Raw genomic sequence first — 16,274 nt, forward strand, 5'->3', positions numbered from 1 at the left:
ATGTCCTGACTCATGACTCCTTGGCTAATCGCCTGGCAAGTGACAACTCTATAGCCTTAATACGGAGTACGTTTTGTTAATGTTTTAGTCGCTCGAACAAGCTAACATAGAAATACAACAAAAATCAATAAAAAATATATTAGTGAAAGAACAATATACGTAAAAATAGAATTTCAAATATAAAAAATCTACATCATTAGATCATAATATATATATATATCAAAATATTTCCGATCGGTATCTCTTAGTTTTTTCCACACCGCGTCGGCCGCTGGCGTGGCCAGGGGGGAGTCCACCTGCCCGTGGCCGCCGTTGATGCCGCCATGGGCGCTGCAGGCGTGGAACGACAGCGCAGCGAGGAGAAGGAGCATGGCAAGAACGAGGGACGAACGAGCCCTCATCCTGGCCATGGGCGTCGCCGGCACGATCGTTTAATTTCTTCTGGACCACTAGCTAGCAGGATTCAGCACTACTATATATGTATATATCCACACGTTTGTACTTAGATCGATTTTAGTTAATTATTCCCGGTAAAAAAAATAGATCATTAAGGATAAGATTAGATCAAACTTAAAAAATTCTGATTATGCCTAATTTCTTAAATATTTAATTTAAATACAAGACAAATGATACACAAAGATTCTATTGAAAAAGTACTATCATAATATCACAAATTTATTACATTTTAGAAATTACCATGTTAATAGAAGAAAAAATTACATCATTAATTTTAGTGGTTGAGATCTATCCACATATTAGTATATATTAGGAAGTTATGATAAGAAAAAGAGATAGAGAAAAAAAGGACCATACATATTATCACATTATCCTATTATAGTTAAAAGTATTTCATAGAAAAATATAATATAAAGTGGTAATTGAATCTAGCCGCGTGTTTGCGCGGGCCATACTGCTAGTTATATTTATTCTTCCGTACCCTTTACATCTTGCATTCACATTGATTCTTTATTTACTGAAAGGTGTTATAGGGTTTCTCTTCCTAACCTTAATATATGCTAAACAACCTAAAAATATTTATAATTTAGGTTAGAAAAAGTAAACTTAACACAAATAAAATACTTTCTCTGCATGCAACATATTTTGTTAATACAAGATACTTACAAGAATCTAATAAATGTCGAGCACAATACTTGAATGCTTTTGAAGGGGACTAGCATAATGCGCGTACCTTGTAACGAGATTTTATTTAAAAATATTATTATATTATTAATATTATTTTTTTATGTATTATTGTCTAATTGCTACGTATATTTATTATTGATATATGAGCCTATTGGTCACGGTGTATTTTCTTTCTCGTAACAGGTAGAGTTAGTGGGAGTGGTTGATACGGGATTCACGATTATTTTTTTTAAAAAAAGTACAAATAAAAAGCAGATAGTTAGCGACGGCAGATTTAATACCAGACAATACCACTACGAATGTTTTTAGGAATATTTATAGGAGTATAGATATTAGATAACACGCAGATCTGCAGTTCTGCATCCATAGGGCATAGCCCATGAGGCCATGACTGAACCACTCCCTGATCAGCCATGCATGTCCAGCTAACTGTCCACACTTACGCAAATGCAACAATCTGCATGATCAGGTTTGATTATGATCCCACAATACCACTCCATTGCGTATTCTCACAAGAGAAGGTTGTCAGCGATCCATTCTGGAGGATGAAACACGCAAGTACAGAGCCGTATATATTTGACTGATCACCGAGTTTCCACCTGCTCTGTTTGTTCGATTGCCTTCTGATTACTGATTAGCATATTAGACCGATTGATATGAATTTATGGTGCTTGCTTATAATCAAGTTTCCACCCACTCGATCGTTCGGTTGCCTTCTGGAGAACAACTCAACACATTTGCGGAGTTATTTTACTATGTAAATCGTTCACATAATTAGTGACGCATTGATTCATTACTCAACACTGCGAGCAATATGTTATTAATCATAAGAGTGGTACGACGGGAAATCCACAGTAATATCGGTGCACAGCCAAACCACAATCATGGAATAGTTTTTTCTTTCTAAAGTATGGCCTGAATAGCCTACAAATCTTATTCAAGCTAAACCATATGACAACTAATCACACGAGTCTTCAGTTCATCTATAATATACCGCAGCAGCTTCCTGCCTCCCCCGGCAGTTCATCCTTGGTTACATCTTCAGGCAATCTGGAAGTGCAAATGTGTAAAATGTAAAAAAATAGCGGGATGAAATAGACCATGCATACAATTGTAAATATCTTACCCCGAGACGCTTCTTTGTGTGTTCAAGCAAAAACTGTGGGTCCTGTTTGGTTTGTACATAAGCATCGATCTTGTTCACTTCCTGGAACATATATCAATTTGAGTCAGATTGATTTGAACTACACTACATAGTCTTGGCAGGACAGTGTAGTTTTGCTCCAAAGAAAAGCAAGAAGACAAATAAAAGTGTTGTGGAGGATAAACACCCAGAGAACATTCCAAAGAGGAATGCCAACGCTGGCGTTGCCTGCCACATGGAAATGGATGGAGACGAGGTAACCATTTGCGAGACACATGAAGGCCCGCAGGGGTGAGGGCGATGTTGGGGAACAAGCCCCCTGCGAGCCTCCATCTATCTCACAAGTACTTCATCACCATGTGGTTGGTGTTGGCATCCTCTTGGAATTGTCCAGTGGGTGCTAGCCCTCCACCACCTTTTCTTTGACGACTCGGTTTTATTGTCTCTTGGAGGGAGGCATGGGTGGCTAAACATAATACTTCCTATGGTTTTTAGCAAATATCATTGTTGACTTTTAGACATTAGTTTGACCCTTCTTCTTATTAAAAAAAGTTAAGTATTATTTATTATGTTGTGAATCATTTTATTACTAAATATGTTTTGAGCATATATATATTTTTGGATGTTTTTGAAGATCAAACATATATCTAAAAGTCAATGACGTCATCTATTAAAAATAAAAATCGGAGGGAGTACCAACCAACCAACATATGATGTAATCTCATATTCTCATGTATAGTCATCATGAACAAGGGGATTCCCTGAGCTATATAAAAATATAATAGAATTGGATTTGCTATACAAGTCATTTATAATTTATTTATATAAATACAATTATGGTTTCTATACAAAACTGAAAAATATAATTGGATTTCATATAACTCTTAAAACGGAAAATAGAATTGGATTTTATATGTGACTCTTACTTTCTTTTCTATTTCCATGATATGGTTGTAATTTGTATATGACGTATTTAAAAGTGGAATTAGATTTGATATATAACTCTTAATTTCTCTTTTTACAATTGTATTTTGTACACAACTACATCGATAAATGTCCACAGCTGTAATTTGAACCCAATCCAACGGCTAAAATTGTTTTCCTTTTGTTCAACTAATGTGAGTTTTTCTAGTCTTCAGAGCGAAAATGGTGGATCATTTTCAAGCTCTCTTTATAATATAATGATAGATGGATAAATTACCTCAATGAATTTCTGAAGGTTGGGTCGGTCCTTAATGATATCGTAGTTCTTTATATCAGAAAAGAAGATCTGAAACCTTTCGATAAATGGGACATATGCAATGTCCACCTAAAGAGAAAATAAGCAGGAGCGTCAGGCACAAATATTTTTGTTAAAAAACACTTTTTTAAAACACAAGTTTTTATAAATTCCAGGGAAAAGGATTCCCAGACTAGAGTGGCATACCAAACTGAACTGGCCAAGGAAGAAGGGGCCATCGTTGAACTTTGCCAGATCAGCTTCTATTTTGTCGAGAGCAGCAACTGATGAAGATATTATTATATTATCAGATTAGCACGTGGATACAAACTGCAGCCTTTCCGAATATAAAATATACTCCCTCCATCTCATCAATATATATATATATATATATACACACACACTCCCTCCATATAAAATTTTATATTGTTTGTATATATGTTAATTAGCATCTATATTAATCTAGACAATGCAAATGGAGGTAATAATTCAAATGACTAAGCCCGTAATCCTATAAGTGCTCTCACCAGTCTCATCGGACACATCTCCCTTGGCGACTATTGATGAGTATAGAGCTTTGTTGAATGCATCAGTATACCCAAGCAACTCCTCAGCGAACTGCTTCTTCTCAGAATCCTGTCAGTTTACAAATTCAAATGGTAAACACTTATGACAAACCACTGGTTCTTTTGCAAGCATTACACCCGAGACAACCGAACGTATCTTCTTACATCAGGGAGCAATGACTGGCCTTCGAAATTGCTTTCAATGTACTTGACCAAATCCAAGCTCTCTCCTTTCACCTGATTGTTGTGCTCAAGTGAAGGCACCTATTGAAAAGCAAAGGTAAGTGCACAGTCGCAGCAAAATTACTAGGCTGCAATGGATTCGTTATAGGAGCAAAGTTGAGTGTAAAAGGAGATACTCCTACCTTGTTCTCTGGGTAAACCTTCTCCTTGTACCAAGCTGGTCTGTCTGCCAGATCGATCCCGACAATCTTGATCTCACCCTGCAAACCCTGGAAATGAAAAGAAAAGGAGAAAAGATTAAATTTTTATCATATGAACACCACCAAAACTACGAGCTGCGTCAACAAAACAAAGAACAGCAGGTAACCTTGTAGTTCCTGGCAATCCAGGCGCGCTGCGCGTATGGGCAGTGATACGCAACGTACAATCTGCACGAGGCAAACATATCAATCAGATTACCCCCACCCCAAGGCCCCAATCGATGCAGAAACCCCCGATAAACAAATCGATGCCGGTAATTAATTCCATTTCTTGCATGAATAAATCCTACAACCTGGTGGTGCCATCGAAGAGGGCAGGGGGCTCCGAGGAAGAGGTCAGGGAAGGGGGGAGCACCTCCTTCGCAGAGCTGCACGGATCAACACGACGGAATGAACAAAGAAAGCATTCAGATTCGCAATCAAGAACCAGAATGGACGGTTGGACACAGTGCCCAAGGCAAAACCAGAACGAGAGATTTCTGCCCACTCGGCCCCGCCGTCGACGCGCGTGCTCACCTAGCCGGTGCGGCGGCGGCGGCGGCCATGGCGACGGTCCGAGAGAGATTCCTAGCGACGCGGGGGTGGCAGTGGGCAGCTCTTGGCGAGCTAGGGCGAATCTTTATACGGGCCTGCGATGGGACGGTGGGGCGGGAGGAGGTGGAGGGGCGCGTCAGTGGTGGCGAGGAGCAACCGCGAGGGAAAGCGAGCGAATTCATGATGGGAAGGGTGGGGGGGGGGGGGGGGGGGGGGGGGTGAGCTGGGGGGTGAGGTGGTAATGGCGGAGGCGATACGTCAGCAGCTCGCTGCTCCGGGACGGATGGGCCACTCACCTGGACGCGAACGTGGTCTGCACCGTGCACGCACATCCTCCCGTGTTCCAGTGTGCTTTTCTTCCCTGGATTTCTTCTGGAAGAAAAAGAAAGCCGTGGTGGGACCGTGGGAGATGTTTCGTGGTTTTTGGGCCCGGAACTGAGCGAACTTGCCCCGATAGGGTCCGCCTAACTAATACTCTTTATTTTCGTGAAAATATAAGATATTTGATTTTATTATTTATAATGTTGGATATTTGTCGTATTTAGAAAATTACGAAAATATCATTTATTTTGCTTATTCCTTACTTTATTATAAAAAACTTAAACATAACTTGTTATTTTTTATATTTGCACTAAATTTTTGAATAAGACGAATGGTCAAACGTTACCACCAAAAAATCAAATATCTTATATTATGAAACGTGGAGGTAGTAATGTTTATTTCGGCTTAAAACTGAGTTTCTTTTTTAAAACTAGAAAAATACATTGGCGTGTCACCAGGTCAAGTACTCAAGTTATTTTAATTATATAAACTAAAATAAAATTTGAAAATAGATTACACACTGAGTCGAGTTTATTCCCTCTATTTTATATTATAAGGTTTTTTGTCTTGCTTATATTCATTTATGTGCTAATAAATCTAGAGACATATACAAAACATATACATAGATAAATGGATAAATCTAAATAAATATATAAAGACTTATAATATAAAATAGAGAGCGGTAAATTTTAATCAAACTTAGGGAAGCATATGTAGCATCGAAAGCTAATAATTGAAAATAGTAGACTGTCCTCAACACTGTAAAAAAATTAAATAAGATGGGTGTTAAACCATGCTATGTCATTTACAACCAAGTTATTTGAGTTTTACTCTCTTTAATTTTTTTATTTGATGCAAATATTTAATTTTAAACAGTGCATAGTGATCGTTACTAAAAATTTTTTGTTTCTTTTTTATTTTATTACCGTGAACGGTCGCGACTGTTAGCGGTGGGGTTGGGTTGGAACTTAAATCCAAATTTAACATGAATTTTACGTCCTACTCAGATGAATTGTTTGTTTTCTTTTATATGCTTTATGAAAAAAACTGAAACGAAATTCTATTGCTATTGCAATTTATTTTTGTAATAACTTAATATTTGTATAGTCATAGTAAATTAGAATAAGGCAATTGAGTAGTTGACCAAACAGCGTATTTAAAGGTAAACCACGTAATATATTTTAGAAACAGATGAAGTAAATTTTACACACTGATAAAAAAACGTTGGGTGAATACTTAATTTAGTCCCACAAGTTTCCTAGGAACTGCAAAACATTGGGTGAATACTCAATCTATAAACCATTTATCTTTTGTCTAAAAGCTGATCAAAACATGCACGTGTCCCAAATTTCCGAACGTCCCCCTCGCAAAAAAAAACAAGAAAATAAATTATGTACGGCCCACTTATTATTAGGGCCCATTTAGTTATGTGGCCCACCAGAACCCGAAAAAGGCCCATTGGGGGCCCATCTGCAAAGCGGCCGTAGGGCCGGCGAGACAAGGGGGAAAAAGTTCGCAGGACAAAATAAGAAGCGAGGAGACTCTCTCGGCCGCACTCCGCGACTGCGACGGTGCGACTCGACTGCTCCATCTACCCTCCTCTCCTCCTCCCCGACGAGAGCTTTCCCCACCACCTCCATGGCGTCGCAGAGCACCAAGCTTCCCGCGCAGGCCCCAGCCGCCGGCGCCGCGGCGACCCCGCCGGAAGCCACTGGGGAGGCGCCGGCTCCGAACCCCGCGTCCGCCGCCACACCAGCCCCAAACCCTACCGCCGCCGCGGGGGTGGCCGCCGGCGGAGCCACGGATCTGGAGAAGAAGATGCGCCGCGCGGAGCGGTTCGGGACGTCCGTGGTGATGTCCGAGGAGGAGAAGCGCAGCAGCCGCGCCGAGAGGTATCTGTTCTGTCCCGTCTCTTCTTCTAGGGTTTAGAGACTTTTTTTTGCTAGCAGACCCTGGAGATTTGGGTTGCCATGATTTGGGTGAATGTGAGATAGCTCATCGTATTTTGAAATGATGGTTCTGGCAAAACACCTTGGTAATTTCGAGCTACGAACAACTATATTTGGCATTGGTAGAAAACAATCCATAGGATACAGGCAGGATTTAACTGTGCAGTGTGCACCAATGTTGCATTTTTTAGTCAAACTGTCATTTATGCATGATTTTTGAGGAGATTTTTCCTGTGGTACAAACTAGTATGTATTCCCTTCAGTCTACTTAGCAAGGGTGCTCCTGTTTCTCACTTCGCAATATCCTGTGAGGTTTATGCAACTGCTTGCTAGTTTAGTTTATAGGATAGGCTTTGCCTTGTCCGTTGCATTACCTACTACCTAGGTCCTGGTGCAAACCAGAGTTTATTTATCTAAGATAGTTTTGGTTTAGGCATTTAGCACTAAATGTTTTGTCTAATACTGCTCCTGGAATACAGTAGCAAGCCTAATTTTTGGTATTCCGTTTTGAGTTTTGACTCTCAACCTTTACTTCATTGGACTAACTACCAAACCGTGTGAACTAAGGGGGATACATATAGAGATGTTTAACAAGTACTACCCACTGATGTGTTCAATGCATGTCCTATGAACGCAGCCACTGTTTGGAAAATAAACGTCTGTTGTAGTCTAGTTTGGACTAATAGTTTTCTTTTGAAAGTATGCTCTATTTTCCTTTAATCTATGGAGTAGATGGCAAGGGGATATGGCAACCCACAACATCTCCTTCCTACTTAACTGATAAGTGCAGCTCCTGCTACCCCCACCCCCCACACGCAAAAAAAGAAGAAAAAACTCCAGTTCAAATTGTTTGGATAAAGTGCAGAGGTACACTTACATCTTAGTTTAGTCTTAACTAGAAAAGAGCATTCTCTTGTAGGAAGATTCTTAGTCGTACTCCCATATCGACTAGTTTTCAATCACTATGAAATCCAACTCTGTCATGGTATCTTTTCTGAGATGGAGTAGATTGGAAGAAATTCCTCTGATGAGGACTAAATATTGATAGAATCTGTCATCAAGGCTAGAACCAATCAATGATTAACACTTGCATGGGGAACACAGATTGGAAGCATACTGAGAACACAGGCAAACCACGTCCAAATTAAACCATGCTGTATGGATTGGCGCTGAATGCTCTTAAGGCACTAATGCTTTTAGTTGATTGCTTTTCACTTGTATAGGAATATAGTAATACTGTGCTTTATACTATTTTGCTACATTTTTTAGAAGTTCCTTTTACAGGCTTATATTGAATCCAATAAAAGGCAGTTAACTATGCCCTGTTCATTATAGGAATATAGGATTACTGTGGAAATCAATCTACGTTTCTTTCCCTTTAGAATTAAACCATATGTTTTGCTTCATCCTGATTCAAAAGCTTTTGAGAGAATTCAACTGCTTTAGATGTTCATTCAGATGGAAATAATGGATCCTTTTGTACCATGTGTATCCGCAATCTAGTTGAGGGTAAAACCTACGCATTGATAATATTGGTGCTTGGTTTAAAATTTGACTAAAATTATATGAAATGTCTCCTTTGCTGAACTAATTTTCTCCCATTTCTAGCTTCGCATCAGATCTATTGTCCGAACAACTTATTTCAATTACAAAAGTAACACTCATCTTGTTTACAAGGTTTGGGACTGCATCTTCAAATGAAAAGGCGGAGGAACAAAAGAGGAAATCCAGGGCTGAGAGGTATGTTGATACCACTGTTTATACTCTTAGAAAATTAGCTCTGTTCTACTGTTCTAGATTTTTCATATTCGCCTAAATGCCGAACTGATGCATAGTTTGATGGATTATCAGGTTTGGTCTTGCCTCATCTTCTGCTGATGAAGATGCTAAGAAAAAAGCTCGGTTAGAACGATTTGGTCAGAGTACAAATGTTGACAAGGCGGAAGAAGAGAAAAGAAAGGCACGAGCTCTTAGGTATGAATGCGGCAGTGTTATCTCATTCTTGATAATAAAATCTTAGCCTAGCTATCAGCTATAGCTGACATCTCTTCACGGCTTCAGGTTTGCAGAAACACCAAGTGGACCATCCCAAGAAAATGGCAAAGACAGCTCCAAGCCGGTAAGTTTATCATGGTGCTTTTGGCTTTTGCCTCATTGGTGTGGTTTTGTATCCGACCTATATGTATGCTGCTAGACGCAGGATGCAGCCACTGTGGCAGGCACGGCATAATGGAAGCACTTCCTACCTTTTATAAGGTTATGTATCGCTTCTATCATCCTACAATAAAATTTTCATTGCCAAGGGCTTTCTGCATGACATGCAAAGTATCGTTCCATTCTTGCAGATCCCGGACATGGCCCTTGCTTTTGGGGTGGAGCCGTAGTTTGTACAACACTAACATCAGTTGCATCATGTTTTCTCCTAGCCATGTTGAGTGCTATTTACTGTTTTGACTTGCTTACTGTACTTACCTAGCAGTGTAGCTTTGAGCTGCTTGGTTTGGGATAATTCTGTACCTTTATTCCCCCTCCCCTGTTTAATGACCATGACTCCTTATCTATGTAACTTATGTTGTTGTATTTAGCTTCTAAGACGACGCGCGTGCATTCTAGTTTCAGATTCAACATGCTAGTACGAAATGACACGAGCAACAATGGTAAGCTGGCTGCGGGCGATCCGAATATCTGATAACGCACATCTAGTTAGTGCATAAATGGTCCATCCTGATCCTACAAAAATGCTTTCAAAACAGTGGTTCCATGCTCCGTAGATACGGCAAATTCCCAATGGATAGTAAAAATCCATGTGATCCTTTCGACAGGCGTATCGGAATATCGTATATGCCAGCATAGACAAATGAAAAATGAAGGAACAAGTTATACATTATAACTGGAATTATCTTCCTTTGGCTCCAATGTACAACGACGCAGCCACAGGAGCAAATCTTATTCCAATATTTCTCTACAAATAACTCCCACTATCACTATCAACTCTAGTAAATACTACTGCTAGTAAAGACCCGCTGCTCAAAAACTGAGAGCTCTCAGTGGCCGAACAGCTCCTGGTGGGCGACGAGCTCCGACCGCCTCTCGATCGTGTACCTGAGCTGCTCCTTCACCTGCCGCAGCGCGAGAAGCACGGACTGCACGTCGTTGCGCGGCGCGGGCGCCGGCTCCTCCGACCTGGGCTGTGGCTGTGGGTCAACGAGGACGATGGCGAGCTCGTTGTTCTCCTCCCCCACTTCGTCGTCGTCTCCCTCGCGGGCCTCGGCCTGAAACTTCCCTGCTTCCAGTTCCATATGCATATCGTTTCCGTCTCCTGCTCTCGAGTCGCCTGCCTCTGCACTTGGCTGCGGGTCTACCAGCACCAGCGCAAGCCTGTCGTCGTCCTCGTCGCGGCGGCTATCTCCGGATTTCGATGACCCGTCGTCGGATGGCACGTGAACAGGTTGATCATCCCTGCTACAAAAGAAGCAATCCATGTGTTTAGAACATCAGGAATACAGGTTGTTAAGTACAAAGTTAACGTGTGGCATTTCTCCAGGAATACAAAGAGAGTCAAATTTGAAGGATCAAGTAGCTGCTTATGTAAGCACAGCTGCTCTATTTTTAACAATGGAGTCAGTTGTGCACATGTTTATGCTATTATTGGTGGTTGTCAGTTCATACGGTTGAGTTAGTATTCACCAAAGTGAAAAAATCTCAGGTGGGTTTGGCACAATTTCGTGTGGCGTACAACACCGACAATTCGTCCATCTACTTTTACTGCCCTAAGCGCAATCATTCTGTTTGTGGAGGCGCAAAGGGTACAGATTGTTTCCTCAATACCTAACAATAATCGTGATTCGCGAAACATGCCTATGGAGCTAGCCGCCATGAACAAATATTATACATACTAAAAAGGAGGGAATTTATTTATGTGTCCTAATTCTGGCCAGAGAGAAGGCAGAAGAGAAACCTAAAATGCAGAAATACCTACCCGAAAATGTTAAACTCCTACAGGAATTGCACTATTTCTTAGAGAAACTGAATGTTTAGTTCCTACAGGAACAGAAATTGCAAGTGCTCCCAGAGAAATTAAGCTGTTTATATAGCTTTTCATCAACAAAGCATCCCTTGCTAATCTGCATGCTTACCTCTCTGAATCATGGTCGCCAGCATGCTCCTCAGAGCCACAGTTCTTAGCGTCTTCAGGGTCCAAGCCGCTCTCCTCCTTGCAATGAACTGACGGTGATTGCTCAGACACAACAGAGCACCAGCTCCCTTCCTGGGAGTTCACCTGAGTGCATGAACCAGCCGAGGACCCAGGGTTGTTCATGTCCGCCTCCATCTCCGGAGCACGGTGATCGGAGCAGCCATTGGAGGACAGTGATCCGATAGAGCTGTCCGAGAGCTCCACATCCAAAATCTTGAGGGACTCGAGCTTCTTTATGGCCCTCCTGAGCCTCCTTTCCGCCTTGTTCCTCATCTTGACCTCGTCAGAGAGCATCTTCTCCAGCTCGTCCAGCTGTGACCAACCATGGAATCAACCAACAACCGAAAAAGACTCAAGAACAGTGTAAACCAATAGGAGAGAATCAAGGAGTTGCTGCAGCACGGAAGGTGACCAAGAGAAGAAGATACCCTTTTGGTGAGGGAGTCAGCCTCCTCCTTGGCAGCCTTGGATGCTACCCTCTCTGCAAGCAGCCTCCCTCTCAGGCACTCCACTGTCCTCATGCCACTACCACCACCGCCCTCGCCGGCGTCGCCGCCCTCACCGCCCCTGCAATCAATAAGAAGCAAACGCAAATGCAAGGCCGGTAAGGAATTGATCCTAGGATCCCATAATCCATCACCAGAGAAGTCCAAGAACTGGTCCTAGCTAGAAGAAGGCATCCAAGAAAAATGCTCAGGAACAGATGCTTTGAGACCAGGAAACCATCAAAGAAAGCCGAGAATCAAAATTGTAGCAACCTGCATTGCATGGCTATGGCAGCCATTTCCTCCCGCCTCTCCCCGTCGACGTTTCTCGCGGTATATCCAAGGGACCAAGATTTGGGGCCAGGATGGGCGTACGATATGCGAGCAATGTGGCGGCTGTTTCTAGTTTGGGCTCTTCTGCTGCTGCTGCATGCGCCACTGCTTTTGAGCTTGCCCGGTAAGGTGCAGGCCGCTGCTGAATTGGAGGTAGCGGAGGCTTGAAGCGGAAGGCGTCTCTGAAGCGCTGAGGCGTGAGGAGGCGCCTCATCAGGGGAAATGTACGGATTCGGTTACCACGGTAACCGGCTCTGTCCGTGAGACCGTGACCGCCACCCGTGAGGTGCATAACTTCCCCAGGAGTACATTCTTCGATGACCGCGCTTTCTTGCATTTTTATTTCCTTTCCAGTGTCTTGAAATTTTTTTACAGTCACATAATATGCATGCGTACATCAGTTTCCTGCAAAAGAGCGATGGTTTTAATAAGCACAGGCAAAACAATTTACTACTAAAATAAATTTACAAACAAAACTTTTATATGTGTTTTTAGCGATCTAAATGTAAATGATGAGGTCATTCACATGTATATAAGGCTTCTTTTCAACTATATTATTCCTCGACTTTTGTGTGTATATTTTCTGAACTACTAACCGGTGTATTTTTTTTAAAAAAAGTTTTTATACAAAAGTCATCATCAGTTTTTTAATATTATAATAGTTAATTTTATTGTTTATACTATCAAATAACTTATAAAAAGCTTAAAAAATTGCATCTGCTAACTACCAACACGATTTGGTCAATTGCATACTGTAGAAACCTAACCTAACTTGCAAAGTACAGATAAGCATGGTAATGATGCTAATAAACTAGTAATTAACAAGGAGATGGTCGCAGGGGACACGTGGGGTCTTTACCTTGGGCATTGCATAACTGCAGTGTAAGAGGGAGCGAAGCGGAGGAGGGCAGAAAGAAGACCACGTGAAAGGCCGGTCTGCAAAGTTCATTTAACCGGCTAGTTGTTTGGCCCCCCATCACTCAGCCCTTCGCGTCTTCTTGCCGGATTTTCTTTTCCTCGTGGTTTTTAGCAGCATCTGAAATTCTGAGCAGCCACCGACTTCTGTATTTTCTAGAGAAGAAAAAGAAAGGACGGCTACAGTACAGTACAAAGACAAAAACGCCTCGAGTGTCCCTGTCGTGGCGCCTCACGAGGGGCCTGTGTGTTCTGCATTTGAAATGATTTGAGATTTTGATGATGTGTTTGGGGCGAGAGACTAAACAATTTCTTGTCCCGTCAAATGTTTGAACACTTATTATAAATAGTAAATATAGATTATTAATAAAACTTATCCATAATCTTAAGTTAATTCACAAGACGAATTTATTGAGCCTAATTAATTCATGATTAGCCCATATGATGCTACAGTAAACATGCTCTAATTATAGATTAGTTAGGCTTAAAAAATTTATTATACAAATTAGCTCTCATTTCTATAATTAGTTTTATAATTAGTCTACGTTTAATATTTATAATAAGTGTCTAAACATCCGATATGAAAAGTTTAGCCCCATCTAAGGGGTTGTTTAGATGGGGCTAAACTTTTTAACCCCATGTCACATCGGATGTTTGGACACTAATTTAAAGTATTAAACATAGACTAATAAAAAAACTAATTTCATAAATAAGTGGTAATCCACGAGACGAATTTTTTAAGCCTAATTAATCTATAATTAGATCATATTTACTGTAGCATCACATAGGCTAATCATAGATTAATTAGGATCAATAGATTCGTCTCGCGAATTAGTCCAATATAATAGATAAGATTTATTAATAGTCTACGTTTACTATTTATAATAAGCATCAAAATATTCGATGAAACAAAAGACTAAAAATAAGTCACTTGTCCCAAACACCACCTAAACACCTCCTTAGTAGGGTTAACCCATCAGATTACCGACAGGACAAAGTATTAACAATGACATTTGAGCTGTCCTCTCCTGCATGTGGCTCTTAAAAATACTCTGAAACAATAGGCGTGAGCGGAGTATATACAGAATTTGGTGGAATTTAGTGTAAATTATACAGGCTGAACTGAACTGACCTGCCACGCTGAATGTTGAGAGGAATTAGCTGGTTTTGGGGAGATTGGAAGTTAGCACTGCACCCCAACATCATGTGAGCGATGAGTGGTGATCTATGAATGTACTTTTGATTCTCCTACTGCTGCTGTTGGCACAACAGTTCCTTGCCCACGAGCTTAACAGTCATGAAATTATACGCCAACAATTTGGCAGGAGGTAGACAGATAGCCGCGGCTTTTTCATGCTATAAGCTCAGTACGGTGCACAGTGTTTTGTAAGGCATCTGAGGCTTCGAGGTTCGGAGTCAGCTTGCAGGATCTTCGACCGCCATGGCTACACTAAGAGCTTTCCGAGTCAAAAAATTAGACTTTGAAAAAGAAAGCAGTTAAAGGTGTTAAAGCGATGGAAGAAGCACGATAAACATCACAGGGCCAAAAAGAACGTACCTGTCCCAAGAATTTACAACCAGATTCCACTAGAAGTGCTATGTAACTGCTGGGTAGCTACTGTACTATTCTTCTACTGCTGGTCCACGTCTTTTCTCTCTTTTTTTTTTCAGGCATCATTACGGCGACCCTACTACGCAACGGTGACCATCATTCCTGGTCTGGGAGTGGAGCCTTTGCAACCGTCTGATGAACGATGATGACGCTTCTTCAGCAAGCGAATGCAGTGACACAGTCCATGCCACGCTCGCCGCACAGCCAATGCACAGAGGAATGAAGGACACGGGCCTATTTTGTCTCCCACCGCTGGCCATTACCGTGACCTGGTAGGCTGGGAGGTGTATCACGTGCACAGAGATATAAGTATGCATAATACCACCGAAACTATTCAAAACATTTTGAAATTCTGGATTAGATCAAGAGATAGAAATGGACAATTGCGCAGCAATGTAGATACATACAGTGAAGGTAATGCCAAAACAAAATAAAGAGAGAAGACTTCCACCTGATTTGTCTTTGCTGCTTGCTGTGTGGTAATTTGCCATGGCTCTACGCCCATGCATGCTGTGGCCCCAATTATGAAGCTGCTCCACCACTCATGCACCATCTTTCTGCATACGTTCAAATGTGGATGAACAGGTGTGCACTATGATTAAACAGATTTGGTGATTATACTCACTTAGCTTCACTTGAACTCTAAGGCTCCAGGATGATCGGGACCTCACATTAAAATTCACCTCATCACCACATCAATGTTGTCGCTGGTGAAATTATCCCCATTCTCTTGCCTCATTTGGGCGGTCAGTGCATGTGGATATCACTGCAACCTTCAGCCTGTAGTCTTAGCATGTGAGCCCTGGCACAGAACGAAAGAAGGGTCATGGCTAACTGGTAGTAAGAACAGAGCAGGTTGGGTACAATCCGGAGAGCTGCTTTCCTGCTTTTCCTTTTAGGAGTTCATGAGCTGGGAGGTAAAGAGGTAGAATGATCCAAGCATGTGAACCATGATCCACAAGCACGAGGGCACTAAAAGACAGATCTTGTTGTGCTAGTTCAGTGCAATTATAATTCTAATGCAGGATAGGATTGGGCACATGCATGCAAAGCAGGTCCAAGAATTTGATTTGGACGGAGAAAGGAATGTTGAAGAAATCACAGCTTCAATTCCATGAACCCCATAGCTCCCAGTTTCACAAAGAAAAAAAATGCATGGTAGGTTGCAGAATGATGCAGTGGCGATTTTGTTGAGATGAAAAATACTCAAATAGCGTACTAAAAGGCAGTAGGTGCAGTAGGTAACACAGAAGCTAAAATAACTACTTCGATGAACTGAACTACTACCTCCTTCATATTGTAAGTCTTTCTAGCCTTGTCTAAATTCATTGATAAATGTATATAATTTATATATACATTTAGATTCATAGCATCCATATGAATCTAGGCAAAGCTAGAAAGTTTTATATTGTGAA

General features: G+C 41.3%; 3 protein-coding genes and 1 long non-coding RNA gene across 6 annotated transcripts; 1 reads left to right on the forward strand and 3 right to left on the reverse strand.

Moving 5' to 3' along the window:
• Nucleotides 1-1,932: 1,932 nt before the first annotated feature.
• Nucleotides 1,933-5,246, reverse strand: LOC102699385 (protein IN2-1 homolog B). The gene is made up of 10 exons (XM_006649816.3): nucleotides 5,032-5,246; nucleotides 4,809-4,883; nucleotides 4,623-4,683; nucleotides 4,438-4,524; nucleotides 4,238-4,336; nucleotides 4,034-4,142; nucleotides 3,714-3,790; nucleotides 3,489-3,596; nucleotides 2,270-2,350; nucleotides 1,933-2,193 (listed from the first exon to the last, which is right to left on the reverse strand). Exons 1-10 carry the CDS (start codon nucleotides 5,229-5,231, stop codon nucleotides 2,185-2,187), a joined length of 906 nt encoding a protein of 301 aa, XP_006649879.2. The 5' UTR covers nucleotides 5,232-5,246; the 3' UTR covers nucleotides 1,933-2,184.
• A 1,670-nt stretch (nucleotides 5,247-6,916) lies between these two features.
• Nucleotides 6,917-9,947, forward strand: LOC102699668 (protein MODIFIER OF SNC1 11). Of its 2 annotated transcripts, none has more exons than XM_040522230.1 (6): nucleotides 6,917-7,262; nucleotides 8,997-9,059; nucleotides 9,171-9,293; nucleotides 9,381-9,438; nucleotides 9,520-9,575; nucleotides 9,665-9,947. In XM_040522230.1, the coding sequence occupies exons 1-5, from the start codon at nucleotides 7,009-7,011 to the stop codon at nucleotides 9,547-9,549; spliced, it is 528 nt and encodes a 175-aa protein (XP_040378164.1). In that variant the 5' UTR covers nucleotides 6,917-7,008; the 3' UTR covers nucleotides 9,550-9,575; nucleotides 9,665-9,947. The 2 variants fall into 2 exon arrangements, with proteins under 2 accessions (XP_040378164.1, XP_015690453.2); XM_015834967.2 differs by having other exon boundaries at nucleotides 9,514-9,575; nucleotides 9,665-9,946.
• A 120-nt stretch (nucleotides 9,948-10,067) lies between these two features.
• Nucleotides 10,068-12,500, reverse strand: LOC102711605 (protein starmaker). 2 transcript variants are annotated; one of them, XM_015835753.2, is made up of 4 exons: nucleotides 12,273-12,500; nucleotides 11,943-12,081; nucleotides 11,456-11,826; nucleotides 10,068-10,781 (listed from the first exon to the last, which is right to left on the reverse strand). In XM_015835753.2, exons 1-4 carry the CDS (start codon nucleotides 12,296-12,298, stop codon nucleotides 10,364-10,366), a joined length of 954 nt encoding a protein of 317 aa, XP_015691239.1. In that variant the 5' UTR covers nucleotides 12,299-12,500; the 3' UTR covers nucleotides 10,068-10,363. The 2 variants fall into 2 exon arrangements, with proteins under 2 accessions (XP_015691239.1, XP_015691240.1); XM_015835754.2 differs by having other exon boundaries at nucleotides 10,068-10,778; nucleotides 12,273-12,498.
• A 2,104-nt stretch (nucleotides 12,501-14,604) lies between these two features.
• On the reverse strand, nucleotides 14,605-15,400 carry LOC107303911. The gene is made up of 3 exons (XR_001549881.1): nucleotides 15,311-15,400; nucleotides 14,806-15,136; nucleotides 14,605-14,692 (listed from the first exon to the last, which is right to left on the reverse strand). It is a non-coding gene; the product is annotated as an uncharacterized LOC107303911 (long non-coding RNA).
• Nucleotides 15,401-16,274: the final 874 nt, after the last annotated feature.

The sequence above is a fragment of the Oryza brachyantha genome, chromosome 3 (assembly GCF_000231095.2).
Source record: "Oryza brachyantha chromosome 3, ObraRS2, whole genome shotgun sequence".
Lineage (NCBI taxonomy): Eukaryota > Viridiplantae > Streptophyta > Magnoliopsida > Poales > Poaceae > Oryza > Oryza brachyantha.

Excerpts from the sequence above, each read along its gene's own strand:
- LOC102699385 (XM_006649816.3), bottom strand. The coding sequence starts at position 5,231 with ATGAATTCGCTCGCTTTCCCTCGCGGTTGCTCCTCGCCACCACTGACG. Across the intron at positions 4,143-4,237 it reads GCCAGTCATTGCTCCCTGAT|GATTCTGAGAAGAAGCAGTT; the intron begins GTAAGAAGATAC and ends GTAAACTGACAG. Across the intron at positions 2,351-3,488 it reads ACCTTCAGAAATTCATTGAG|GAAGTGAACAAGATCGATGC; the intron begins GTAATTTATCCA and ends TATATGTTCCAG.
- LOC102699668 (XM_015834967.2), top strand. The coding sequence starts at position 7,009 with ATGGCGTCGCAGAGCACCAAGCTTCCCGCGCAGGCCCCAGCCGCCGGC. Across the intron at positions 9,294-9,380 it reads AGAAAGGCACGAGCTCTTAG|GTTTGCAGAAACACCAAGTG; the intron begins GTATGAATGCGG and ends TCACGGCTTCAG. Across the intron at positions 9,439-9,513 it reads GCAAAGACAGCTCCAAGCCG|ACGCAGGATGCAGCCACTGT; the intron begins GTAAGTTTATCA and ends GTATGCTGCTAG.
- LOC102711605 (XM_015835753.2), bottom strand. The coding sequence starts at position 12,298 with ATGGCTGCCATAGCCATGCAATGCAG. Across the intron at positions 12,082-12,272 it reads GCCATAGCCATGCAATGCAG|GGGCGGTGAGGGCGGCGACG; the intron begins GTTGCTACAATT and ends TATTGATTGCAG. Across the intron at positions 11,827-11,942 it reads CTGACTCCCTCACCAAAAGG|CTGGACGAGCTGGAGAAGAT; the intron begins GTATCTTCTTCT and ends GGTTGGTCACAG.